This window comes from Salvelinus alpinus, chromosome 17, assembly GCF_045679555.1.
Source record: "Salvelinus alpinus chromosome 17, SLU_Salpinus.1, whole genome shotgun sequence".
Lineage (NCBI taxonomy): Eukaryota > Metazoa > Chordata > Actinopteri > Salmoniformes > Salmonidae > Salvelinus > Salvelinus alpinus.
The window spans coordinates 27060023-27087138 of record NC_092102.1 but is presented as its reverse complement, the minus strand read 5'-3'; the positions used below and the strand labels follow the sequence as shown (position 1 = coordinate 27087138).

At 42.9% G+C, this 27116-nt stretch overlaps 1 protein-coding gene across 5 annotated transcripts in view; it reads left to right on the top strand.

Annotated features, from left to right (window-relative positions):
• spen (spen family transcriptional repressor) overlaps window positions 1-26650 on the top strand; it is a 48726-nt gene extending 22076 nt beyond the window's left edge. For 2 of the 5 annotated variants that reach the window (XM_071348271.1, XM_071348275.1), the window contains 12 exons: window positions 4357-4517; window positions 5323-5538; window positions 7287-7438; window positions 7554-7679; window positions 7818-7931; window positions 14970-15083; window positions 15213-15313; window positions 15421-23269; window positions 23438-23773; window positions 23933-24127; window positions 24326-24484; window positions 24658-26650. In XM_071348271.1, the coding sequence (XP_071204372.1) occupies window positions 4357-4517; window positions 5323-5538; window positions 7287-7438; window positions 7554-7679; window positions 7818-7931; window positions 14970-15083; window positions 15213-15313; window positions 15421-23269; window positions 23438-23773; window positions 23933-24127; window positions 24326-24484; window positions 24658-24789 (9655 nt within the window). In that variant the 3' untranslated portion in view covers window positions 24790-26650. The remainder of the gene's footprint in view (window positions 1-4356; window positions 4518-5322; window positions 5539-7286; window positions 7439-7553; window positions 7680-7817; window positions 7932-14969; window positions 15084-15212; window positions 15314-15420; window positions 23270-23437; window positions 23774-23932; window positions 24128-24325; window positions 24485-24657) is intronic. The other 3 variants (XM_071348272.1, XM_071348274.1, XM_071348273.1) reach the window with 3 other exon arrangements.
• Window positions 26651-27116: the final 466 nt, after the last annotated feature.

Genomic DNA, 27116 nt, shown 5'->3' with positions numbered 1-27116 from the left:
GCCTAAGTTAATGTATTTTGTAATATATCTCATTACCGCAACACAACCTTCTGAATCTTGTTTTTTGTCATAATTACTTGTGTATGTACAGTTGATGTCGGAAGTTTACATACACTTAGGTTGGAGTCATTAAAACTTGTTTTTCAACCACTCCACAAATGTCTTGTTAATTAACAAACTATAGTTTTGGGAAGTCGGTTATGACATCTACTTTGTGCATGACACAAGTCATTTTTCCAACAATTGTTTACAGACAGAATATTTCCCTTATAATGAACTGTATCACAATTCCAGTGGGTCAGAAGTTTACATGTGTAACAGTATAGCTTCCGTCCCTCACCTCGCCCTACCTGGGCTCGACCAGGGACCCTCTGCACACATCAACAACTGACACCCACGAAGCATAGTTACCAACAGCTCCACAAAAGCCGCGTCCCTTGCAGAGCAAGGGGAACAACTACCTCAAGGTCCCAGAGCGAGTGACGTCACCGACTGAAACGCTATTAGCGCGCACCCCGCTAACTAGCTAGCCATTTCACATCGGTTACACATGCACTAAGTTGACTGCCTTTAAACAGCTTGGAGAATTCCAGAAAAGGATGTCATGGCTTTAGAAGCTTCTGATAGGCTAATTGACATAATTTGAGTCAATTGGGGGTGTACCTGTGGATGTATTTCAAGGCATACCTTCAAACTCAGTGCCTCTTTGCTTGACATTATGGGAAAATCAAAAGAAATCAGCCAAGATCTCAGATAAAGAATTGTAGACCTCCACAAGTCTGGTTCATCCTTGGGAGCAATTTCCCAACGACTGAAGGTACCATGTTCATCTGTACAAACAATAGTACGCAAGTATAAACACCATAGGACCACACAGCCGTCGTACCGCTCAGGAAGCAGACGCATTCTGCCTCCTAGAGATGAACGTACTTTGGTGCGAAAAGTGCAAATCGATTCCAGAACAACAGCAAAGGACCTTGTGAAATGCTGGAGGAAACGGGTACAAAAGTATCTATATCCACAGTAAAACAAGTCCTATTTCAACATAACCTGAAAGGCCGCTCAGCAAGAAAGAAACCACTGCCCCAAAACCGCCATAAAAAAGCCAGAGTATGGTTTGCAACTGCACATGGGGACGAAGATCGTACTTTTTGGAGAAATGTCCTCTGGTCTGATGAAACAAAAATAGAACTGTTTGGCCATAATGACCATTGTTATGTTTGGAGGAAAAGGGGGGAGGCTTGCAAGCCGAGGGAACACCATCCCAACCGTGAAGCATGGGGGTGGCAGCATCCTGTTGTAGGGGTGCTTTGCTACAGGAGGGACTGGTGCCCTTCACAAAATAGATCGCATCATGAGGTAGGAAAATTATGTGGATATATTGAAGCAACATCTCAAGACATCAGTCAGGATGTTAAAGCTTGGTCGCAAATGGGTCTTCCAAATGGCCAATAACCCCAAGCATACTTCCAAAGTTGTGGCAAAATGGCTTAAGGACAACAAAATGAAGGTATTGGAGTGGCCATCACAAAGCCCTGACCTCAATCCTATAGAAAATTTGTAGGCAGAACTGAAAAAGTGTGTGTGAGCAAGGAGGCCTACAAACCTGACTCAGTTACACCAGCTCTGTCAGGAGGAATGGGACAAAATTCACCCAACCTACTGTGGGAAGCTTGTGGGAGCTTACCCAAAACGTTTGACCCAAGTTAAACAATTTAAATGCAAAGCTACCAAATACTAATTGAGTGTATGCAAACTTCTGACCCACTGGGAATGTGATTAAATAAAAGCTGAAATAAATAATTATCTTTAATATTATTCTGACATTTCACATTCTTAAAATAAAATGGTGATCCTAACTGACCTAAAACAGGGAATTTTTACTAGGATTAAATGTCAGGAATTGTGAAACTGAGTTTAAATATGTTTTGCTAAGGTGTATGTAAACTTCCGACTTCAACTGTATGTATGCTATTTTTATGTACACATTTTTGATAAAGAACAAAAGGGACACTATCAGATTCATCCAAAATTCCTAAAGTATACATTTGACTTTTCGTGATATTAAATATTGTTTTATTACGGTAATTTACGGTAAATTAGTGTTGTATTGTTTGCCATTGAAAAACTACATTTGTAAATCCCAAATGCTTTACAAAATACTAAAATCAATGATCTTAATGCAATTGTTTAAAATACTCTTTAGCATAATCATAAATACTGTAATTACGTGCATGTGTTTTCAAAAGTGGACTTAAGTATTAGGTACAATTTTTTTCTCTCAATAATAGTAGTTTCTCCAAGGTCTTTACAGGTAATTGGTGTTAGGATGTGGTTATGTGTTATTCTAAGGTATTTTAGATGCATTTCTAAATTGACATACCACCTTTTTACACACCACCACAGTCAGAGGCAGCCTATAGGGAGGAGGTCAGAGACCTGGCCGTGTGGTGCCAGGACAACAATTTCTCCTACGGGATCAAGACAAAGGAGATGATTGTGGACTACAGGAAAAATGACCGCGGATTCTCATCGACAGGGCTGCAGTGGAGTAGGTGGAGAGCTTCAAGTTCCTTGGTGTCCACATCACTTACAAACTAACATGGTCCGAGTACACCAAGACAGTCGTGAAGAGAGCACAACAAAACCTATTCCCCTTCAGGAGACTGAAAAGATTTGGCATGGGTCCTCAGATCCTCAAAAAGTTCTACAGCTGCACCATCGAGAGCATCTTGATGGGTTGAATCACTGCCTGTTATGGCAACTGTTCGGCCTCCGACCGCAAGGCACTACAGAGGGTAGTGCGAACGGCCCAGTACATCAGTGGGGCCAAGCTTCTTGCCACCCAGGACCTCTATACCAGGCGGTGTCAGAGGAAGGCCCTAAAAATATTCCAAGACTCCAGTCAGACTGTTCTCTCTGCTACCGCACGGCAAGTGGTACCGGAGCGCCAAGTCTAGATCCAAGAGGCTTCTAAACAGCTTCTAACCCGAAGCCATAAAATTCCTGAACACCTAATCAAATGACTACCCAGACTATTTGCATTTCCCCCTCCCCCTCTTTTTGTTTTACACTGTTTCTGCTCTCTGTTGTTATCATCTATGCATAGTCACTTCAATAACCCTACCTATATGTACATACTACCTCAACTAACCGGTGCCCACACACATTGACTTTGTACCAGTACCCCCCTGTATATGGTATTGCTATTGTTATTTAGCTGCTGCTCTTTAATTACTTTTATTTATTATTCTTATCTGTATTTTTTTTAACTGCATTGTTGGTTAGGGGATCGTAAGTAAGCATTTCACTGTAAAATTTACACCTGTTGTATTCGGCGCATGTGACTAATACAATTTTATTTGATGTTTTACAAAAAATATATATTCAATAGTTGTAACAGTGGTACTAGTAAATAAGAAAAGTTACCTGCACAGCACACCCATTGACTATACATTAGAATTTAATTAATTTCATTACCGAAACAGACCAAAAAAATTATTCAGTAATGAGATGTGTGTTTCGGTAATGAAAGCTCAATCTGCAAGTAATAGGAGACAGACATTGAGTCAGCAAACAATTGACCATCACTAAACCCCATTCATGCTTCCATGTTGGTAAGGTAATGGTTTTCGAAGTTTTTCCCAATTGGAGCTTTTTTGTCATTTCGGTGAAAGGTCAAGTGTCTTAAAGCGGTGTTTGAGAAGAAGATCCTCATTCTGAAGGCATATAAATTAAAATAACTTGTACTCATCTAAGGACTACTCCTCTAGATGATGCATCATCGGTGAATTAAACTTTATTTTAAAAATGATTGGTATTTTTTATAGCAACTTAAAGTGTTATGGTAATGAGAAACATCCACATACACTGTTTTAAGTAATAAATATAACTTGTATGATTTATGGACAAACTACAGCAACATATTTTGTGTTTTATTCAACATTTTATAAAGTTACCCGAAAATTTAATTGGGCTCATTTCGGTAAAAAATGTACAATTTATGTAAAATAAAACACTGTGCCATAAACTAGGCATCTTAGTCTTCAGAATGATAGTTGATTGTTGCAGATGCATCAGTTTTCTAAACTCGAAATTTGTTACTGCCATTGTTAAAACTGGATTCATGAGAATCACCCGTATATATCGGAATCATCGCCAATCCATTATATCGCATCTGTGAGCTATATCAATATCTTTGTGCATAGAGATGTCTTTTAAATGTAAATTTCAGACAAAAGCACACTATCTAAGTCATCAGTTCTTTACAGTGATTTGCTCCTCTTATGACGGATGTATGAGATTCTGTGCACACAAATCTATTTTTCATTAAGCCTCTGTGTTCCTCTTTGGCAGCAGTGATTCCAGCAGTTGTTCAAGTGATGGCTCCCCAGCACGTTCAGTTCAGTCTGCTGCCATCCCTGCACCTTTATCTCTGCCTTTATCTGCCCTTGACAAGGATGAGCCTCGAAAAAGCTTTGGTGTCAAGGTCCAGAATCTTCCTGTGCGTTCTACAGGTGAGGATTTGACCCCTTCAGCTGTGCAGTGGAGGGAAAAAGTACCCAAAGGTCATACTTAAATAAAAGTAAAGTTACCTTAATAGAAAATGACTAAAGTATAATTTAAGTCACCCAGTAAAATACTACTTCTCTAAAAGTATTTGGTTTTAAATATACATAAGTATCAAAAGTATAAATCATTTAAAATTCCTTATATTAAGGAAACCAGACGGCTTCATTTTCTTGTTTTAAAAATGTACGGATAGCCAGGGCCACACAGACGTAATTTATAAATGAAGCATTTGTGTTTAGTGAGTCTGCCAGATCAGAGGTAGTAGGGCTGACCAGAGATGTTTTCTTGATAAGTGCGTCAATTGGACCATTTTCCTGTTCTGCTAAGCATTCAAATTGTACCGGATGCTTTTGCGTGTCAGGAAAAATGTATGGAGTAAAACTACATTATTTTCTTTAGGAATGTAAAAGTTGTCAAAAATATAAATAGTGAAGTACAAATACCCCCAAAAATGACTTATTTTTATTTCATATTTTATTTAACTAGGCAAGATACCACCCAAAAATGTAAAAGTACTTTAAAATATTTTTACTTTAGTAGTTTACACCACTGCTGCTGTGTTTATACCATACATTATCTACTCCACGCTACATTTGGGCAATACACCGTTAGGTTTTGGTATTAATATAATTTGTTGAGTTAATTACATTGTTGATTTTTGTACTGCAGATAAGAATTAGTCACTCTGTATGCACCTGAAGGTATTAAGTCAACATTTATTTTAGCATTTGTTCCCTCCTCTGCTTTCAGATACAAGTCTAAAGGATGGCCTGTTCCATGAGTTCAAGAAGTATGGGAAGGTGACGTCTGTGCAAATCCATGGAGCTTTAGAAGAGCGCTATGGACTAGTGTTCTTTCGCCAGCAGGAGGACCAGGAAAAGGCCCTGGCTGCATCAAAGGGGAAGCTGTTTTTTGGCATGCAAATTGAGGTCATTGCCTGGAACGGCCCTGGTGCGTCCACAACTGGTATATAAAGGGGCTTGAGTTTTTCCTAACCATGTAACCTGACCAGGAAAATCTCTGGGTTCTATTAAGATTATGTAAAAATATATAATATATACAGTGGGGAGAACAAGTATTTGATACACTGCCGTTTTTGCAGGTTTTACTACTTACAAAGCATGTAGAGGTCTGTCATTTTTATCATAGGTACACTTCAACTGTGAGAGACGGAATCTAAAACAAAAATCCAGAAAATCACATTGTATGATTTTTAAGTAATTAATTTGCATTTTATTGCATGACATAAGTTTTTGATACATCAGAAAAGCAGAACTTAATATTTGGTACAGAAACCTTTGTTTGCAATTACAGAGATCATACGTTTCCTGTAGTTCTTGACCAGGTTTGCACACACTGCAGCAGGGATTTTGGCCCACTCCTCCATACAGACCTTCTCCAGATCCTTCAGGTTTCGGGGCTGTCGCTGGGCAATACGGACTTTCAGCTCCCTCCAAAGATTTTCTATTGGGTTCAGGTCTGGAGACTGGCTAGGCCACTCCAGGACCTTGAGATGCTTCTTACGGAGCCACTCCTTAGTTGCCCTGGCTGTGTGTTTCGGGTCGTTGTCATGCTGGAAGACCCAGCCACGACCCATCTTCAATGCTCTTACTGAGGGAAGGAGGTTGTTGGCCAAGATCTCGCGATACATGGCCCCATCCATCCTCCCCTCAATACGGTGCAGTCGTCCTGTCCCCTTTGCAGAAAAGCATCCCCAAAGAATGATGTTTCCACCTCCATGCTTCACGGTTGGGATGGTGTTCTTGGGGTTGTACTCATCCTTCTTCTTCCTCCAAACACGGAGAGTGGAGTTTAGACCAAAAAGCTATATTTTTGTCTCATCAGACCACATGACCTTCTCCCATTCCTCCTCTGGATCATCCAGCTGGTCATTGGCAAACTTCAGACGGGCCTGGACATGCACTGGCTTGAGCAGGGGGACCTTGCGTGCGCTGCAGGATTTTAATCCATGACGGCGTAGTGTGTTACTAATGGTTTTCTTTGAGACTGTGGTCCCAGCTCTCTTCAGGTCATTGACCAGGTCCTGCCGTGTAGTTCTGGGCTGATCCCTCACCTTCCTCATGATCATTGATGCCCCACGAGGTGAGATCTTGCATGGAGCCCCAGACCGAGGATGATTGACCGTCATCTTGAACTTCTTCCATTTTCTAATAATTGCCCCAACAGTTTTTGCCTTCACACCAAGCTGCTTGCCTATTGTCCTGTAGCCCATCCCAGCCTTGTGCAGGTCTACAATTTTATCCCTGATGTCCTTACACAGCTCTCTGGTCTTGGCCATTGTGGAGAAGTTGGAGTCTGTTTGATTGAGTGTGTGGACAGGTGTCTTTTATACAGGTAACGAGTTCAAACGGGTACAGTTAATACAGGTAATGAGTGGAGAACAGGAGGGCTTCTTAAAGAAAAACTAACAGGTCTGTGAGAGCCGGAATTCTAACTGGTTGGTAGGTGATCAAATACTTATGTCATGCAATAAAATGCAAATTAATTACTTAAAAATCATAGAATGTGATTTTCTGGATTCCGTCTCTCACAGTTGAAGTGTACCTATGATAAAAAATTACAGACCTCTACATGCTTTGTAAGTAGGAAAACCTGCAAAATCGGCAGTGTATCAAATACTTGTTCTCCCCACTGTATATATATTTTTTTAAAGATTTGTACAGGTTCATGAAAACATGCATTTCTCTTTTCAGAGACTGAAAGCGAGAATGAGTTCCGGCCTCTGGATGAGAGGATAGACGAGTTTCACCCCAAAGCCACACGGACTCTGTTTATTGGCAACCTGGAAAAGACCACCAGCTACCATGATCTGCTCAATATCTTTCAGCGCTTTGGGGAGATAGTGGTAAGTGAAATACATTATGAATCTGCATGCTGCAAATGAGATTTTATGAGGAACACGTTTCCTATTCGACACTGCCTCTCTTAATGCAGTGTTGCCTTTCTTTCCATTCACATAGGATATTGACATCAAGAAAGTTAATGGTGCCCCTCAGTATGCCTTTCTACAGTACAGTGACATTACCAGTGTCTGTAAGGCCATAAAGCAGATGGATGGAGAGTACCTCGGCAACAATAGGCTAAAGGTGAGAAGAGCATAAAACTGGAATTTCACGAAACACATCTTTTGAATGTACAACTGAGATTTTTTGTTGTTGATGGTTGACTGGAGTGATGTCAACAGGATAATATTGTTGACATGTTAATTCTCCATCTTTCTACAGCTTGGATTTGGAAAAAGTATGCCCACAACTTGTGTTTGGTTGGATGGTTTAGCCTCCAACATCACAGAGCAGTATCTCACTCGTCATTTCTGTCGTTATGGACATGTTATCAAGGTAAGCCTGCTCCTTATTCCTGTTTAAGCCTTTCTCTTGTGACACATCCCCATGTCATTATATATATATAGATATGCATGCATAGTTGGAGTCATTAAAACTCGTTTTGCAACCACTCCACAAATGTCTTGTAAAAAAAACTATAGTTTTGGCAAGTCTGTTAGGACATCTACTTTGTGCATGTCACAAGTAATTTTTCCAACAATTGTTTACAGACAGATTATTTCACTTATAATTCACTGTATCACAATTCCAGTGGGTCAGAAGTTTACATAAACTAAGTTGACTGTGCCTTTTAAACAGCTTGGAAAATTCCAGAAAATTATGTCATGGCTTTAGAAGCTTCTGATAGGCTAATTGACATCATCTGGTCCCGTGTGGCTCAGTTGGTAGAGCATGGCGCTTGCAACGCCAGGGTTGTGGGTTCATTCCCCACGGGGGGACCAGGATGAATATGTATGAACTTTCCAATTTGTAAGTCGCTCTGGATAAGAGCGTCAGCTAAATGACTTAAATGTAAATGTAAAATTGGAGGTGTACCTGTGGATGTATTTCAAGGCCTACCTTCAAACTCTGTGCCTCTTTGCTTGACATCATGGGAAAATCAAAAGAAATCGGCCAAGACCTCAGAAAATTTTATTGTAGACCTCAAGTCTGGTTCATCCTTGGGAGCAATTTCCAAACGCCTGAAGGTACCACGTTCATCTGTACAAACAATAGTACACAAGTATAAACACCATGGGACCACGCAGCTGTCATACCGCTCCGGAAGGAGACACGTTCTGTCTCCTAGAGATGAATGTACTTTGGTGCGAAAAGTGCAAATCAATCCCAGAACAACAGCAAAGGACCTTGTGAAGATGCTGGAGGAAACCGATACCAAAGTATCTATATCCACAGTAAAACAAGCCCTGTATCGACATAATCTGAAAGGCCGCTCAGCAAGGAAGAAGCCACTGCTCCAAAACCACCATTTAAAAAGCCAGGCTACGGTTTGCTGCACATGGGGACGAAGATCGTACTTTTTGGAGAAATGTCCTCTGGTCTGATGAAACAAAAATAGAACTGTTTGGCCATAATGACCATCGTTACGTTTGGAGTAAAAGGGGGAAGCTTGCAAGGTGAAGAAAACCATCCCAACCGTGAAGCATGGGGGTGGCAGCATCATGTTGTGGGGGTGCTTTGCTGCAGGAGAGACTGGTGCACTTCACAAAATAGATGGCATCATTAGGGAAAGAAATTGTGGACATATTGAAGCAACATCTCAAGACATCAGTCTGGAAGTTAAAGCTTGGTCGCAAATGGGTCTTCCAAATGGACAATGAACCCAGGCATACTTCCAAAGTTGTGGCAAAATGGCTTAAGGACAACAAAGTCAAGGTATTGGAATGGCCATCACAAAGCCCTAACCTCAATCCTATAGAAAATTTGTGGGCAGAACTGAAAAAGCGTATGCGAGCAAGGAGGCCTACAAACCTGACTCAGTTACACCAGCTCTGTCAGGAGGAATGGGCCAAAATTCACCGAACTTATTGTGGGAAACTTGTGGAAGGCTACCCAAAACGTTTGACCCAAGTTAAACAATTTAAAGGCAATGCTACCAAATACTAATTGAGTGTATGTAAACTTCTGACACACTGGGAATGTGATGAAAGAAATTAAAGCTGAAATAAATCATTCTCTCTACTGTTATTCTGACTTTTCACATTCTGAAAATAAAGTGGTGATCCTAACTGACCTAAAACAGGGAATTTTTACTAGGATTAAATGTCAGGAATTGTGAAACTGAGATTAAATGTATTTGGCTAAGGTGTATGTAAACTTCCGACTTCAACTGTATGTACATACATACAGTGGCAAGAAAAAGTATGTGAACCATTTGGAATTATCTGGATTTCTACATAAATTGGTCATAAAATTAGATCTGATCTTCATCTAAGTCACAACAACGGACTGCTTAAACTAATAACACACAAATGATTGTATTTTTCTTGTCTTTATTGAACACATTCACAGTGTAGTTTGGAAAAAGTATGTTAACCCCTAGGCTGACTTCTCCAAAAGCTAATTGGAGTCAGCTAACCTGGAGTACAATCATTGAGACGAGAGTGGAGATGTTGGTTAGAGCTGCCCTGCCCTTTAAAAAACACTCACAACATTTGAGTTTGCTATTCACAAGAAGCATTGCTTAATGTGAACCATGCCTCGAGCAAAAGAGATCTCAGAAGACCCAAGATTAAGAATTGTTGACTTGCATAAAGCTGGAAAGGGTTTCAAAAGTATATCTAAAAGCCTTGATCTTCATCAGTCCACAATAAGACAAATTGTCTATAAATAGAGAAAGTTCAGCACTGTTGCTACTCTCCCTAGGAGTGGCCGTCCTGAAAAGATGACTGCAAGAGCACAGAGCGGAATGCTCAATGAAGTTAAGAAGAATCCTAGAGTGTCAGCCATAGACTTACAGACATTTCTGGAACATGTTAACATCTCTGACAAGTCTATGATATGTAAAACACTAAACAAGAATGGTGTTCATGGGAGGACACCACGGAGGAAACCACTGCTGTCCAAAAAAAACATTGCTGTACGTCTGAAGTTCGCAAAAGAGCATCTGGATGTTCCAAAATATTCTGTGTACAGATGAAACTACAGTTGAGTTGTTTGGAAGGAACACACATAACTATGTGTGGAGAAAAAAAGGCACAACACACCAACATCAAAACCTCATCCCAAATGTAAAGTATAGTGGAGGGAGCATCATGGTTTGGAGCTGCTTTACTGCATCAGTGCCTGGACAGCTTGCTATCATCGCCCGAAAAATGTATTCCCAAGTTTATCTAGACATTTTGCAGGAGAATGTAGGGCTATCTGTCCGCCAATTGAAGCTCAACAGAAGTTGGGTAATGCAACAGGACAACAACCCAAAACAGAAGTAAGTCAACAACAGAATGGCTTCAACAGAAGAAGATACGCCTTCTGGAGAGTCCTGACCTCAACCCGATTGAGATGCTGTGGCATGACCTCAAGAGAGCAGTTCACACCAGACATCACAAGAATATTGCTGAACTGAAACAGTGTTATAAAGTGGAATGGTCCAAAATTCCTCCTGACCATTGTGCAGTTTTGATCCGCAACTACAGAAAATGTTTGGGGTTGAGGTTATTGCTGCCAAAGAAGGGTCAACCAGTTATTAAATCCAAGGGTTCACATACCTTTTCCACCCTGCACTGTGAATGTTTACACGGTGTGTTCAATAGACATGAAAATGTATTATTGTTTGTGTGTTATTAGTTTAAGCAGACTGTCTATTGTTGTGACTTAGATGAAGATCAGATAAAATTTGATGACCAATTTATGCAGAAGTCCAGGTATTTCCAAAGGGTTCACATACTTTTTCTTGCCACTGTACGTACATACATACATACATACATACATACATACATACATACATACATACAAAAGTTTGGGGTCACTTAGAAATGTCCTTGTTTTTGAAAGAAAAGCACTTTTTTTGGTACATTTTTAAAATGACATCAAATTGATTAAAAAATAGTGTAGACATTGTTAATGTTGGAAATTACTATTGTAACTGGAAACGCTGATTTAAAAAATATATATATATCCTTTTTTTTAAATGAAATATCTATATAGGCGTACAGAGGCCCATTATCAGCGACCATCACTCCTGTGTTCCAGTGGCACGTTGTGTTAGCTAATCCAAGTTTATAATTTTAAAAGGCTAATTGATCATTAGAAAACCCTTTTGCAATTATATTAGCACAGCTGAAAAGAAGCAATAAAACTGGCCTCCTTTATACTAGTTGAGTGTCTGGATCATCAGCATTTGTCAGAAACAACAGTCTATTCTTGTTCTGAGAAATGAAGGCTATACCATGCGAGAAATTGCCAAGAAACTGAAGAACTCGTACAACGCTGTATACTACTCCCTTCACAGAACAGCGCAAACTGGCTCTAACCAGAATAGAAAGAGGAGTGGGAAGCCCCGGTGCACAACTGAGCAAGAGGACAAGTACATTAGAGTGTCTAGTTGAGAAACAGACGCCTCACAAGTCCTCAACTGGCAGATTCATTAAATAGTACCCGCAAAACACCAGTCTCAATGTCAACAATGAAGAGGCGACTCTGGGATGCTGGCCATTTAGGCAGAGTTCCTCTGTCCAGTGTCTGTTATTTTTTCCATTTTAATCTTTTATTTTTATTGGCCAGTCTAAGATATGGCTTTTTCTTTGCGACTCTGCCTATGAGGCCAGCATCCCAGAGTTGCCTCTTCACTGTTGACGTTGAGACTGGTGTTTTGCGGGTACTATTTAATGAAGCTGCCAGTTAAGGACTTGTGACACACACACACTCACAGTACCAGTCAAAAGTTTGGACACACCTACTCATTCAAGGGTTTTTCTTTATATTTACAATTTTCTACATTGTAGAATAATAGTGAAGACATCAAAACTATGAAAAAACACTTATGGAATCATGTTGTAACCAAAAACAAATCAAAATATATTTTAGATACTTCAAAGTAGCCCAGCTTTGCCTTGCTGTCAGCTTTGCACACTCTTGGCATTCTGTCAACCAGCTTCACCTGGAATGCTTTTCCGAACAGTCTTGAAGGAGTTCCCACATATGCTGAGCACTTGTTGGCTGCTTTTCCTTCACTCTGCAGTCCAACTCATCCCAAACCATCTCAATTGGGTTGAGGTCGGGTGATTGTGGAGGCCAGGTCATCTGATGCAGCATTCCATCACCCTTACACAGCCTGGAGGTGTGTTGATTGATTTGTCCTGTTGAAAACAAATTATAGTCCCACTAAAGGTGTTAGCCATGCTGGTTAAGTGTGCCTTGAATTTTAAATAAATCACAGACCGTGTCACCAGCAAATCAACCCCACACCATCACACCTCCTCCATGCTTCACGGTGGGAAGGGAACCACCGATGCGGAGATCATCCGTTCACTTACTCTACATCTCACAAAGACACGGCGGTTGTTATCAAAAATCTCAAATTTAGACTCATCAGACCAGAGGACCGATTTCCACCGGTCTAATGTTAATTGCTTGTGTTTCTTGGCCCAAGCAGATCTCTTCTTCTTATTGGTGTCCTTTAGTAGTGGTTTCTTTGAAAAGAAAAAGAAAAACCCTTGAATGAGTAGGTGTCCTAACTTTTCACTGGTACTGTGTGTTTGTATTCGTACAGTGGCTTCAGAATGTTGTCAGACTCCTTCCTCTTTCATTTTTTTTTGTTATGTTTACAGCCTTATTGTAAAATTGATTTAAAAAAAAAAATATATATATATATATACGTAATTTCAACCTACCTATTTTTGTAAATTTATTACAAATAAAAAAACATCTTTATAAGTATTCAGACCCTGGGCCAGTAACCGAAAGGTTGCTGAATCAAATCCCCAAGCTGACAAGGTTACAACTGAATGCCCCATTCTGCCCCTGAGCAAGGCAGTCAGCCCACTGTTCCCTGGGCACCGATGACGTAGATGTCGATTTTAAGTCCGCTCCCCGCACATCTCGTATTCAGAGGGGTTGAGTTAAATGCAGAAGACACATTTCAATTGAATGCATTCAGTTGTAATACTGACTAGGTATCCCCTTTCCCTTTGCTATGAGACTAAAAATTGAGCTCCGATGCATCCGGTTTCCATTGATCATCCTTGATGTATCTATAACTTGATTGGAGTCCACCTGTGGTAAATTCAATTGATTGGACATGATTTGCAAAGGCACACGCCTGTCTTCAAGAAGGTCCCACAGTTGACAGTGCATGTCAGAGCAAAAACCAAGCCATGAGGTCGAAGGAATTGTCCGTAGAGCTCCTAGACAGGATTGTATCGAGGCACATATCTGGGTAAGGGTACCAAAACAATCTGCAGCTTTGAAGGCCCCCAAGAACACAGTGGCCTCCATCATTCTTAAATGGAAGAAGTTTGGCACTACCAATCCTGTTCCTAGAGCTGGCTTCTCAGCCGTACTCAGCAATCGGGGGAGAATGATCTTGGTCACTTCCCTGACCAAGAACCCGATGGTCACTCTGACCGCGCTCCAGAGTTCCTCTGCAGAGATGGGAGAACCTTCCAGAAGGACAACCACTTCTGCAGCACTCCACCATTCAGGCCTTTTATGATAGAGTGGCCAGACGGAAGCCACTCCTCAATAAAAGGCACATGACAGCCCGCTTGGAGTTAGCCCAAAGGAACCTAAAGGACTGTCAGACCATGAGAAACACGATTCTCTGGTCTGATGAAACCAAGATTGAACTCTTTGGCCTGCATGCCAAGCATCACGTCTGAAAGAAACCTGGCACCATCCCTATGGTGAAGCGTGGTGGCAGCATCATGCTGCGGGGATGGTTTTCAGCGGCACGGACTGGGAGACTAGTCAAGATGAAGGGAAAGATTAACGGAGCGAAGTACAGAGATCCTTGATGAAAACCTGCTCAGACTGAGGCAAAGGTTCACCTTCCAACATGACATTGACCCTAAGCACAGAGCCAAGACGACACAGGAATGGCTTCGGGACAAGTCTTAATGTCCTTGAGTGGCCTAGCCAGAGCCTGGACTTGAACCTGACCGGAAAATAGCTGTGTTGTGACGCTCCCCATCCAACCTGACAGCGCTTGAGAGGATCTGCAGAAAAGAATGGGAGAAACTCTCCAAATACAGGTGTGCTAAGCTTGTAGTGTACCCAAGAAGACTCTAGGCTGTAATCGCTACCAAAGGTGCTTCAAAAGTACTGAGTAAAGGGTCTGAATACTTACAGTAAATGTGTAATTTTTTTTGCAAATAAATTCTAAAAGCCTGTTTTTCCCTTAGTAATTATGTGGTATTGTGTGTAGAGTGATTGGGGGGGGGGGGGGGCTATTTAATCCATTTTAGAACAAGGCTGTAATTTAACAAAATGTGGGAAAATTCAAGGGGTCTACTACTTTCCGAATGCACTGTATATAAAGAAGATAATTTTGGTTTTACTAAATATGTTTCTTTCTTCTCTCCCCTCCCACCACAGGTTGTATTTGACAGACCCAAAGGAATGGCCCTTATACTGTATAATAACATAGAATATGCGCAGGCAGCTGTCAAGGAGACCAAGGGTTGGAAGATTGGTGGCAACAAAATTAAGGTAGCAAAAAAATGTCTTATGAAATACAATCCCTGTTGGTTGGGGAAATAGGCCAGGTGATTGAAGACCATAGTCCAAACAATGATATTTGTCTCTGATTTATCAACTTCCATGTGTTTTTGTTTGCAGGTGGACTTTGCCAATCAGGAAAGTCAGATGGCTTTCTATCACTCAATGCAGGCATCTGGTCAGGACATTCGCGACTTCTATGAAATCCTGTCTGAGCGAAGGTTTGTATCATTTTTACTAGATTCATTTTGTCACATATCCCCATTTGAAAAATTCCAATGACATTGAATAATATGAGTTTGATTCCTCTTTTTTGTGTGTTTATCAGGGATGAGCGCAGGCCGCAATATGAGTTTACAGCTGAACGGCCATTCTTTGATAATAGTGTGCGAACACCTGGAGGAACCTTCACAGAAGATCCCCGTCGCAAGTTACCTGACAGAGGCCGCGAGTTCTACACAGAATGGGACTCATACCAGGGGGATTTCTATGACCCGCGTTACTTTGATGATTCGCGTGAATACAGAGATTACAGAGACCCCTATGAGCAGGACATCCGCAAATACAGTTACTTGCAGAGGGAGCGTGAGCGGGAGCGCTTTGAAACAGACCGCGAACGTGACCATGGGCGGAGAACAATGGAACACAGCCAGAGCCCTTCTCACCCTCATCGCCCTGCCAGTCCTACAGCGTCCCACTCCCTCTCTGAGCGTCTACCAAATGACTCTGATCGCCGCATTTGCTGTAGATCCTCAGAGCGAAGTGCCAGCTGCAGTTCACTCTCACCTCTGAGATTTGACAAGGAACGACCCGATCGGTATAATAAGAGCGATAAGCCAGAGAAGGAGAGACCATTTGAAACTGAACATGGTACTGGGGGTGATAAGGAAAAGAGGTCTGGGCGCAAGGAGAAGGGTGAGAAACAGAGGTTGAGAAAACTTAAATTGCAATCTCCCAGCATTCCATCGCCTGAGACAGTGCCTAAACTGGAAAGAGAAGTTAGTCCAGATGCAGGCCCTCGAAGCAAAGTCAGCAAGTTTCCTCTTAAGGAAAAAGAAGGCTCAGGCAAAGGACGGCTAGATCTACCACCTTGTGTGGTGCAGCTAACACGTGTGAAGGAGAAGGAAGGGAAATTGCTTGGTCATGCTATCCTAGAAAAACAAAGAGTTAGAGGTGGGAATGACAGTATTCGGCTTGCATCACCTTCAAGGGATCAGAAAAGTCCTCCCTTCCGCATAGATCCCCAAAAAGGAGATATAGTCAAGCATGGGAAGGTGCCAAAAGACAAAAACCTTGAAGTTGTAGACAAGGATGGTAAAATGAAAGCCAAAAAACATATGAAAGCTGACTCTAGGTATGATGATTCTAACTCTGTGGATGTTCACCGTCTAGCTGCACGAAAGAGGCGTTTTGAAGACTCCATGGGGAAGACCGATCAACTGAAGAGGGAGAGTCCGGAAGAGGGCAGTAGACTGGGACTTAGGAAGACACCTGACAGTGCTATGGCAAAGGAGAATGAGGGTGAAAAGAGCTTATTGCGAAAAGTGGTGCATAAGATGGAGCATTGCAAGGCTAAATCTGAGAGACTTGTTACTGTTTGCAGTCCTCAAGATGAAAAAGAGTCTGAAATAGTCTCCATGGGAATGGGGCTTGGACTCAGTTTGGAACTTCAGTCACGACTTGGAGAACCAACAGAAGAGGCAACAGATCCATTAGACCCAACCTGTCTGAAAATTCAGTTTTGGGGATCAAGTCTCACGAAAATCTCTGATGGGAGTCTTGACCAGGACGCATTCACGCAACTGCCGCAACAAGACAATGGCGAGCAGGGTGTAGGATTTTACAAAAGTAGAGGGGAGACTGAGGAACGACTTAAGTCTGACCTTGACCACTCTCAGACCTGCAGAAAACAAATGGAACAGAGCCGACAGCTTCGGCTGAAGCTAGAAGAGCCTGACAAATCACATAAATCAGAAAGCTCACAAGATGGCGACACAGAGGACTTTGAAAGGTGCAATCTGGTGCATGAGGTAGGAAAAGCACTTCAAGATGTTACAGACGATTCTCCATCTAGCAAACATAAGAAATCCGAGAGTTTTGACTTTGACTTGCTAAGTGGTAAGAGAGCCCGCAACTACAGGTCTTCCTGTGAATTAAATGAAGACCCTGACCTGAGTGTCATATCTTTTTCTGGCTCTGGTCCCTTTCCCTCAAATGAAGAAGAGTGTACTTCCCGGTTAGCACAATCAGTTACCAATAAAGAGACTAAAGACTCCCCAAAAGAAGAGGACAAAGTCTACTCGCAAGTAGATTCATTGAAATACAGCTTGGACATGACACCTAATCATTTCCGTTCCCCTATCACAGAATTTCCTAAGCTTAAAACAGCATTGCTTGGGTGTAACGAGCAGCTACTTCAACGATGGGAGAGTAGAATCAAATCTGACTGCCTCAGAATGGACATGACCTTCCCCAGTAGCATTGTGAAACAAGAAAGCATTTGCAAACATCTTGTGTGTGAACTAGAGCCTGGAGAAGTACCGTCAGATTCAGATGATGATGGTGAGAACAAAAACCACTCCCCTAAGCCCAACACCTCACTGTCCTCTATCCTCGGGGAACGTGAAGAAAGGTTGACAGGCCTCAAGCTCTCATGCTCCCTGGAGAAGAACAAGTTCTATTCTTTTGCATTAGACAAGACTATCACTCCAGACACACAAGCACTTCTTGAGCGAGCCAAGTCATTGTCCTCCGCAAGGGAGGATAATTGGTCCTTTCTTGACAGAGACTCTCGCTTTGCCAGTCTTCGCAGTAGCTCAGACAAAGAAAAGGTAGAGTCTGTACCACGACCTATCCCGTCTTGGTACATGAAAAAGAAGAAGATTCGTACCGACTCTGAAGGTAAACTGGATGACAATAAGAAAGACCACAAAGCAGAGGATCTGGAACGGCAGGAGCTGTTTGCATCTCGTTTTCTTCATAGTTCAATCTTTGAGCAAGATTCACGGCGTCTACAACATCTTGAGCGCAAAGATCCTGAGTTGGGAATTGGCAGACATCCTGCCAAACAGGATGCTGTCAAAGGACAACCTGGGCCATGGGGAGGGGACCTTCAAGAGCCCATAGTGCTTTTTCATAGCCGCTTTCTGGAGCTTCAACAACAGAAGGAGACCTCATGGGGCCACTTTCCACAAGAAATTGAAAGTGTTGATGAGAGTGAACAAGAAGAGTCTCCCAAGGTTTTAGAGTTCATGCAGAAGGCCGATATTAAATCAGTCAGCCCTGCTCTCATCTTGCCAATTTCACAGTTTCTTTCTTCACCCAGAGAGATTTCTCCACAGCAGGAGAAAGAGGTTGTTTTAACTACTTCATCCTCTGAACAGACTGTTTCACTGATTGAAGAGGAAAAAGTAGAACATAATCTTGAAGTGTTCCCACCCCAATCTCCTCTAGTAGAGATCCAACCCCCTGCCTCGATTTTAATCACACCCATATCACCTTTCCTTTCAGATGCTGAGGTTAAAGTTGAACCTAAAGAGGTATTATGTGAACCCAGAGTTACAACTGAAGGCAATCTTACAGTGGATCATACATCTATCCTTGATAATAAGCTTCCCACTCCTGGTGCCTCATTAAGTAGTTTTGAGGCAAATGCTGCTGAATTCACCTGCTCTGCTTCCCCCAAGGTTGACGAGAATATAGAAATGGTAAAGATAGAGACCCAACCAGAGAAACTATATTCTAAGGACATTGACAAACTTCAGAAATCTGACGATTCCCAAGAGGTTCACATACCAGTCTCAGAGGCTGGAATCAAACCAGCAAAGCCAATTCGCAAACAACCCAAGAGTAAAAGAGCTAAGCCAAATGTGTCAGAAACACAAATCCTGGAGCCACCCAAAACCGCTGTCTCTGAGAAACCAGTAACTCGAAAGAGTGAGCGAATTGACAGAGAGAAGCTGAAAAGGTCTTCATCTCCACGAGGAGAAGTATTAAAGGCATCATCAGAACCTAAAACCACAGCCAAGTCACCAGTTAATGTCCCTGACTCTGAGAATGAATCAATTCTAATCCACGGAAGGAGCAGACGGCGAAATGTTCGGTCAGTTTATGCCACACCATCTGAGGGGGATGCCCAGCCACCATGTAAAGAGGTGGTGGAGTCCTCTTGCTCCACCCGTAAGTGTGGTGTTGACAAGGATCTAGTGCTGCAGCAGGATGCATTGAACACATCTACCTACACAAGGCGAGGTCGCCCACCCAAGTCACGCAGGCGAGGGGAAGATGTGTCACCAGTGAAAGGGGACTCGCAGAAATCATCAGAGGAAGACATTGACATGAAAGAGCCTACGAACACTGGACAGGGTTCCAGAATGTCTGAGGGGTGGTGTTCACCCCGTATGCAGAAAGTGCAGACAGCTCAAGTGTCTTCACTTACTGGGGCTTCAATTGGTAGGAAAGCAAGTAGAGTAGACAAACAATCCGAGAGTGCAACATCATCAGGAGAGAAGTCAGTTGATAGTACAACTACTGAAGAGCCTGAGCCCAAAATAAAAGATGAGTCAGAAGAAGCAGGGAAATTATTAGAGGAAGCAATGCAATGCTTGCCAACACAGAAAGACGAAGGAAACAAAGTGCTAACTGATCAAATTGAGAAAAAGTATTCTGAAGGGGACATTGAGAGGATAGAATCTACCCATGTGGAGAAAAGACAACAATCTGAAAAGAGCACCAAGGTTTACACAAAAGCACCAAGGTTTACACGAAATGCCAAATTGGTGACAGAAGATAAATCGCATGGCTTGAGAAACCTTGAGATTCGTGTAAGCGTAGATGATGTGAAAGGGTTGCTTTGCTCTGAGGAGGATGAGGCTGAATCTTTTGAGACCACTGCTAAAAATGCCAAACCAGGAGTACCAGATAAAGAAGAAGCAAGGACTCAGTGTTATCTGAAAGATGCCGCAGAGTTCAGCCCAGAGGAAAAGGAAGATGTTCTGTTAGACCCTGAACAAACGGTAGACCCAGCAGCCTCTATTTTGGCACGTCAGATGGAACTGGAACGAGCAGTGGAGAATATTGCCAAACTTACAGTTGTGCAACCTCTTCAACCCTATAAGGAACCACCTGCAGAGCCACCTACCCTGTTGCCCCCTGTCACTGTAGAACCAGAGAATGAAATGGAGGGGGAGAAGTCAGCTATTCCTGCCAGTGAAACCGAACTAGCTGCTGCTATTGATTCTATTACTGCTGAAGACATATCTACTGATACAGATGGTTTCACAGCTCCTTCCACTTATACTGCAATTGTTCCTACCCCAGAGCCTCTGGTCTTACCCTCTGCCAATGATGTCTTGGAACCAGAAACACACATGGCTATCAGCAACATTATTGACCCAGAGATGGGAGTTTTGATTCCCAGTGCCAAACCCCTGACGACAGATGCTAAAGCCTCTGAATCAACAGTCTCTGGGGCCTCTGCTGAAGATGAGTCCCTTCTACCAGAAACACACGCAAAAAAAGGGAAAGCAGTCAGACCTAAGACTCCAAAGAGGTCCAGAGGACGAAAGGCTGTCAACCGGAAGGGAGAACCTGCTGAAGAGGTATCAGAAGCTGAGACCTCCCCCTTAAAGCTACCAGAGTCCATTCCTGAAGAAGTTGAAGTCATCAACTCTAAGGCAGCTACTGCTACAGCAACAGCCACTGTTGTCACTGCAGCTGCTACCTGCAAATGTGATATCACATGTACCATGACTGTGAACACTCCCAAGGAGGCAGAACAACCTGCTGTGGAACAACCCGTACCTGAAGAATCAGCCTTTCACTCTGGCACCAAGAGACTTCCTCATTTCAAAAAGTTTCAAATATCAGCAGTAGCCCCTACTCTCTCTCCATCCCCTGCTCTCACACCTTCTCCAACCCAATTGAATGTCCCTCCACCCTGCCAAGGCAAGATGCCTGTTTCACCAGACTGGCTTCACAGATCTGAAGAAAGTATAATACATGCTACTCCTGCAACTCTAGTTTCTGTAGTGACTCCCTCTGCACCAGCAGTAACAGCACTTGGAAGCCAGTCGGCAAATCCACTTATGCCTCCTGATACTAAGGCATCGGATATTGACTCTAGCTCCAGCACTCTCAGAAAGATCCTCATGGATCCCAAATATGTGTCAGCATCAAACAGCAATGCCATTCCTACTACAGTGCTAACCACAACGCTGGCAGACCCTCGCATGTCAGAGAATGAAAACTCATCTGACACAATGGCTGCTAGGCACACGCATCCTGAAGACAGACCCTTTCCTTTCACTCTTCAAAAACCATCCCCGCTCACCGAGACCCAGCAGAACTTTGGAGAGAAGATGGTGCATTCAGTCATTTCTTCCCCTACTACCTCTGTCATCAGCCGGATTCCAATGCCCTTTGACACTGAGGAAGCACCTCGAATCTCCCTAAGTAACCGTAATGCTGGCCTATCTCTAACCAAACAGAAATCCAGATCAAGTATGAACGAGAACAACTGCTACCATGGAGTGGATGTGGCAGAGGATGTAAACTGCAGAGGACGGTCTGTAGTTGAGAGCACACCCTACAACACAGGCTCCAGTCGTGGCCTCAGGGTAAATACATCCGAGGGTGTGGTAGTACTAAGTTACTCAGGGCAAAAAACAGAGGGACCTCAACGGATCAGTGCCAAAATTAGCCAGATCCCACCGGCCAGTGCAGTTGACATAGAGTTTCAGCAGTCTGTGTCTAAATCTCAGATTAAGCAAGAACCATTTGCCCCATCCCAGCTTTGCACTCCCAAGGGACCCCTGACACCCACAGGGTACGGACACCCGGGGGTACTCTTAACTGGCCATACATACAATTCTCAGCCTGTCATCTCCACCATTAAGCAGGAGAGTCCTGGTTCTGAAAAGTCAGAGTCGTCATATCACACTGGACCCCAGGGTAGCGCAGTAAGGATGTTTCAACAACCGGTCACTAGTCCTCAAATATTGATGTACAATCGGGCTGTGATGCAGCAGCACGTAAAGAAAGAGCCTGGAGCAGAATCCAAACCAATGATGGTGGATATGGCAAAGGCACACCAGACATCCAACCTCAGCCCAATCATGAATCCACATTACCCATCTTTGACTGGAAACCGCATGAGTCCTAGTCCCAGTACCCCATCTGATTGGTCAGTCCCACACCTCAAGCAAGAGCCTCATTCCCCTCGAGCAACGGGCCACTCACCTTTACCCTTTGCGAAAGTTTGCTCTCCCAGAAACTCAATGTCCCCCCATGCCAGCTCTATGGTTTTGCATCCTGGCATGCCTGAGATGTCTCCATATGTTGCCAGTATGCACCACCCCCACCCAGAGCAGTCTGTTATAATGACCCCGGTGTCACACAGCGTCACCCAGTCAGTGTCTATAGGTCACCTCTCGCACAGCGATGTCAGAATGAATACCCCACAGCTCTCTGGAATGAATCATGGAAGACGGGCGAATTCCATGCCATCTCCCCGCACTGGACCTCCTCAGCGCGCCAACACCATCAGAGAAATGGTGCTGCAGTCACATACGGGCCCCACTCGGGGAGCATCAGACAGCTGTGCCGAAGAGAACATGAAGCACTACCACCAGGGGCTGTGCAGACCCTCTGCACCCCAGCTCCAGTCAGATGTGATGATGATGCAGGCAGAGCAGCACAGAGGGCTGCATCACGCAGGCCTACGTCTGGACCAGTACAGCATGGCCTCCCGAGACATCAGAGACATGCGCGACATACGGGACATGCGCATCCTGATGCACCATCAGCTAGGAGAGCACACCATTGCAGAGGGACGTCGGTCACAAACTCCTGAGGCAGGAGCAACCTCAATCACCAACCTCTCTGCTGCCTCCAAGACTCCAAAAGGCATGACGCAGATGCGGAAGGAGATTCCTAAAACATTGGAGGCAAAGATGTCTCACCCACCTCATACTGAGAGCAGCAGGATGATGGGGGTCCATCCATCTGTCCCTGTTATGGTGTCTCCTCATCATCATCCTCAAGGTGTTCAGCTGATTCATCCAGGTGGCACTGGCTCCTTCCCAGTGTACCGGGATATGCAGGGCTTCCACTCCCAGTTTTCTAGTCACTCTTCGATGGGATTGAACCTGGCTCCCCGCGGCATCACACCTTCCCAGGTCAGAGAACTATGCATTCATGTTTAAATTTAGTTCATTAGTTTCAGATGTTTAGTGTTTTTGCCAGTGTTTTCAGTTAGGATTGACTTTGACTATTATTTTAGTGTTTCTCTCCTACAGTACATTACTTCTATGTAGATAGCACTGAAGTCTTATTCGTTTCCTCAGGATGATGATCTCAGCCACAGGGGCAAGCTATCTCAGTCACTCTCTGCTGGGTCACTTGGTGGAGGAAGTGAAACCAAATCGGACAACTCCCACCTCCGTCACACAGCCTCCATGGACTTATCCCACATGCCCCGGATGCAGAGGGACACCATTTCACCCTCTTATACTTCTCCCATGGCTCTCTCCCACAAGCAAGAGCTAGCTCTGCAGAAGGGCCCACCAGTCTTCATGCCGAGCCCTCCAGTAGCACCCCTCTCAAGTTCCTCACAGTTGCACCCTGAAGGTAAACTGGGGCACTCAGGATACCGGTCCGTCGATATGGTGCAGCTTTTAATGGTAAGGAGGCTGATCATGGGAATTAAAACAATCCTGAAGACTTTCAGTCATCATTAGTAAGGATAGATTAGAATTAGAAATCAGTTCAGATAATATTGCTTATACTTAAAATGTCATATATTTCTCTGATCTTTCTTTGCTACACTTTTGTTTGTGCAGAAATACCCCATAGTATGGCAAGGCCTGCTGGCTCTGAAGAATGACTCGGCTGCCGTGCAGCTCCACTTTGTCTCTGGCAACAACGTTCTTGCCCACCGTTCACTGCCGCCACTGGAGGGAGGGGCCCCGCTCCGCATCGCACAGAGGATGAGGTTGGAAGCGTCCCAGCTTGAGGGCGTGGCTCGCAGGATGATGGTGAGTTGCTAGTTGTCCGTCATTGAAATTATGCATTTTATCACGGTTCTTGTAGAATGTTTCCAAACTAAGACACTCTTAGGTAATGTTTTCTTTGCAGGCAACTAGTTCTCATTACAACTGTGAATGTAAACATGCTTAATATTTCAGTAACATTTCAGGTGAAAGCACAACCGATTTGATGATTGTTGTTTATAGGTGGAGAGTGACTACTGCCTCCTGCTAGCTCTGCCATGTGGACGGGATCAGGAGGACGTTCTCAGTCAGACCCTTCTCCTGAAAGGAGGCTTCATCACCTACCTACAGCAAAAACAAGCAGCTGGGATCATCAATGTCCCCAACCCCGGCTCCAATCAGGTATGTGTTGCATTCTGACTGTTAAGCCATATCAGCATCCATTTCAAATGGACCTGTAATGGCCCTTCTGTATTCAAGTAAATATTAGGTGGAGATGGGAGTATGGTACTGAACTGATTTCAAACAATGAGGTTGGAAACACAACTGACACGTCTTGTCTCTTCCTTCACCAGCCGGCATATGTGGTGCAGATTTTTCCACCATGTGATTTCTCTGAGAGCCACCTGTCGCGGCTCGCCCCCGACCTTCTCAACAGTATCTCCAGCATCTCCCCTCACATCATGATTGTCATTGCCTCCGTGTAATACCTCCAATAAAAAAAACTCCATTCTCTAGAACCCAACAGAATCAAGCCAACACCAGCCTTTTTGGACTTTCATCCAGGTTAGAAAACTGGAAATGCCTCAGTTTGGATGGGTTTGACCTCTTTTTTTGTTTTTAAAACATGCACTCACTCTTACTTCTCTTCACCAAGTCCTTAAGTCATCCTTCCACCTCTGATTCCACAACTCCCTGCCTTTACGGAGAGCATACGGAAGGGTGGATTGGGGGTTTTCATGATCAATTCTATGATCATACATTTCACTTTTGCAATCGTTGGAAGTAAACCGGATTGCGTATTGATTTTGAAAGCATTCGAGGAGTCGAAGGAACATAAAGAGAAAGACTGCTAAGGGATGTTTTTACTCTCATTGAAATAATGATTGTGATTTTATTTACATCCTTTGGGGATTTTCTTAGAGAACAGATCCAATCAGTCATTGCACTATGTTGAGAAAAAAAACATGATCTTTGTACAGATTAGAGAATAAAATGCTACCTAATTATAATAGACATGCGCCAGTGACCAGCTTTACTTGTGCACGAGAAAAATAGAAAAAGGAATAATGTCTGCTTCATCAATCTTCTGTACTGCTTCAACTCTTCTACCATCGGCCAACTTGATTTCCTTCTACTTCATTTCCAGAGTCAACTCTATCCTCAGAGGGTACTATTTGAGTTGTACAGTTTGCACTTAATGCCTCAACAGGTGACTATATATATAATTTGTTTATTTTTGTTTGTCTTATTTACAAGTCAAGGTGTCGTAGACAATTGCAAAATTGTAAATATTATAAATATTTAAAGATTAAAAGTATGTAAGGAGGCCAAGTGGATTATATGACAACTCATCACTATCAACCTTTTGGGGGTGGTGAGGGGTGGCAACTGGCAAGGACCCCTACAAAACTCCTAGGCGTGACATTTACAAACTTTTGTTATTGGAATTGATTCTGTGCCAAAATCTCTTTTTCAATGAACCCCCAGAACCTATTTTCATACTTGACTTTGTATTTGTCACTCAGATCTACTGTACCAGACTGTACCAGCCTCTGTTTGTACTTAGTTTTTTATATTTTTTCTTCATCAGCCCAACCTGTTACAGCATACATACTACTACTCCATTGTGAAATCCTGTCCTCATTTCCATGGAGTGCCATAAACTGTTCTATTTGATGTTGTTGAACATAGTCCTTCTGTCTCTCTCCTTGTGTCCTCCACTGCCCTCTACCGTTCCTCTGAAAATACTCCTGGATACCAATATGTGCTCCCAAAGTCAAAAAGCAAATTACTCAATGACAGCTGTAGCATGCTTAACTTGAATAAGTAAAGGGTAAATACAATCCGTAAGGCAACGAATGTGACTAAAACTTTAAACAATGCTGGGAATGTATGTGTAAACGGTCTCTCTTTCCTTTCCCTGAACTAGTGTCTCCCTGAGCCAATTCTGTAAATACTCATGTTCTCAATATGTGCTCTTGTGTACTTTCCCTTATTACTGTCTCCATTCAGGGTCTTCATGTTTTGTTTTGTGTGACAAAACAAAGCAGTCCGAAAGACGAAGCTAGTTGTGAACCGATGCAGATTCTCAGTTTTTGTGGTGTAAATATTTCTATGACTGCAGGCTGAATACTTTCATGGTGATGTTGAAGGCACTTATAATTTTTGTATACAACTTACAAGAAAATACCCCAAAAACAAAATTATTTATCTTAAACTGTCTTTTGATCAATCTTATTTCATAATTTTCAGTGTATTTTGCTGTTCCTCCATGAGGACATTTTTAAACTAAAATAAATGGTTGTTTAACATCTACAGATCCATTAAATGGTCCGTCACTCTTGATTTGTGTTTGCTTGCTTTTGCCCGTTGTCTTGGTATGCCTTGTTCCACTGCAGATACATTACTGTATGATATATTACCAACAGTATTATCTAGTTGTTACTCTGATTATGCAGAACATTGTTTTCAGGTTACTACTTGTTGTGAAATATGCAGCGTCTTCAGGTTACTACTTGTGAAAATATGCAGCGTCTTCAGGTTACTACTTGTTGTGAAATATGTTGCAGTTCACCTTGAAGTCACAAGATGTCAGCATAGGATAATACCCACTGGGCACAGACATCAGTTCAATGTTTAGTTTTGATTTCCATTTGGCTGAGTTATCAACTAATGTGAATTAAACATGTAATCACCCTGTCATTGGAATTAGGTTTAACATTGGGTGAAAAGACAACTCCCTTACATTGATGACTTTTGCAAATCCAATCAGTTTTCCAAATTAATTTAATGTCGTTACACAGATTGTTTT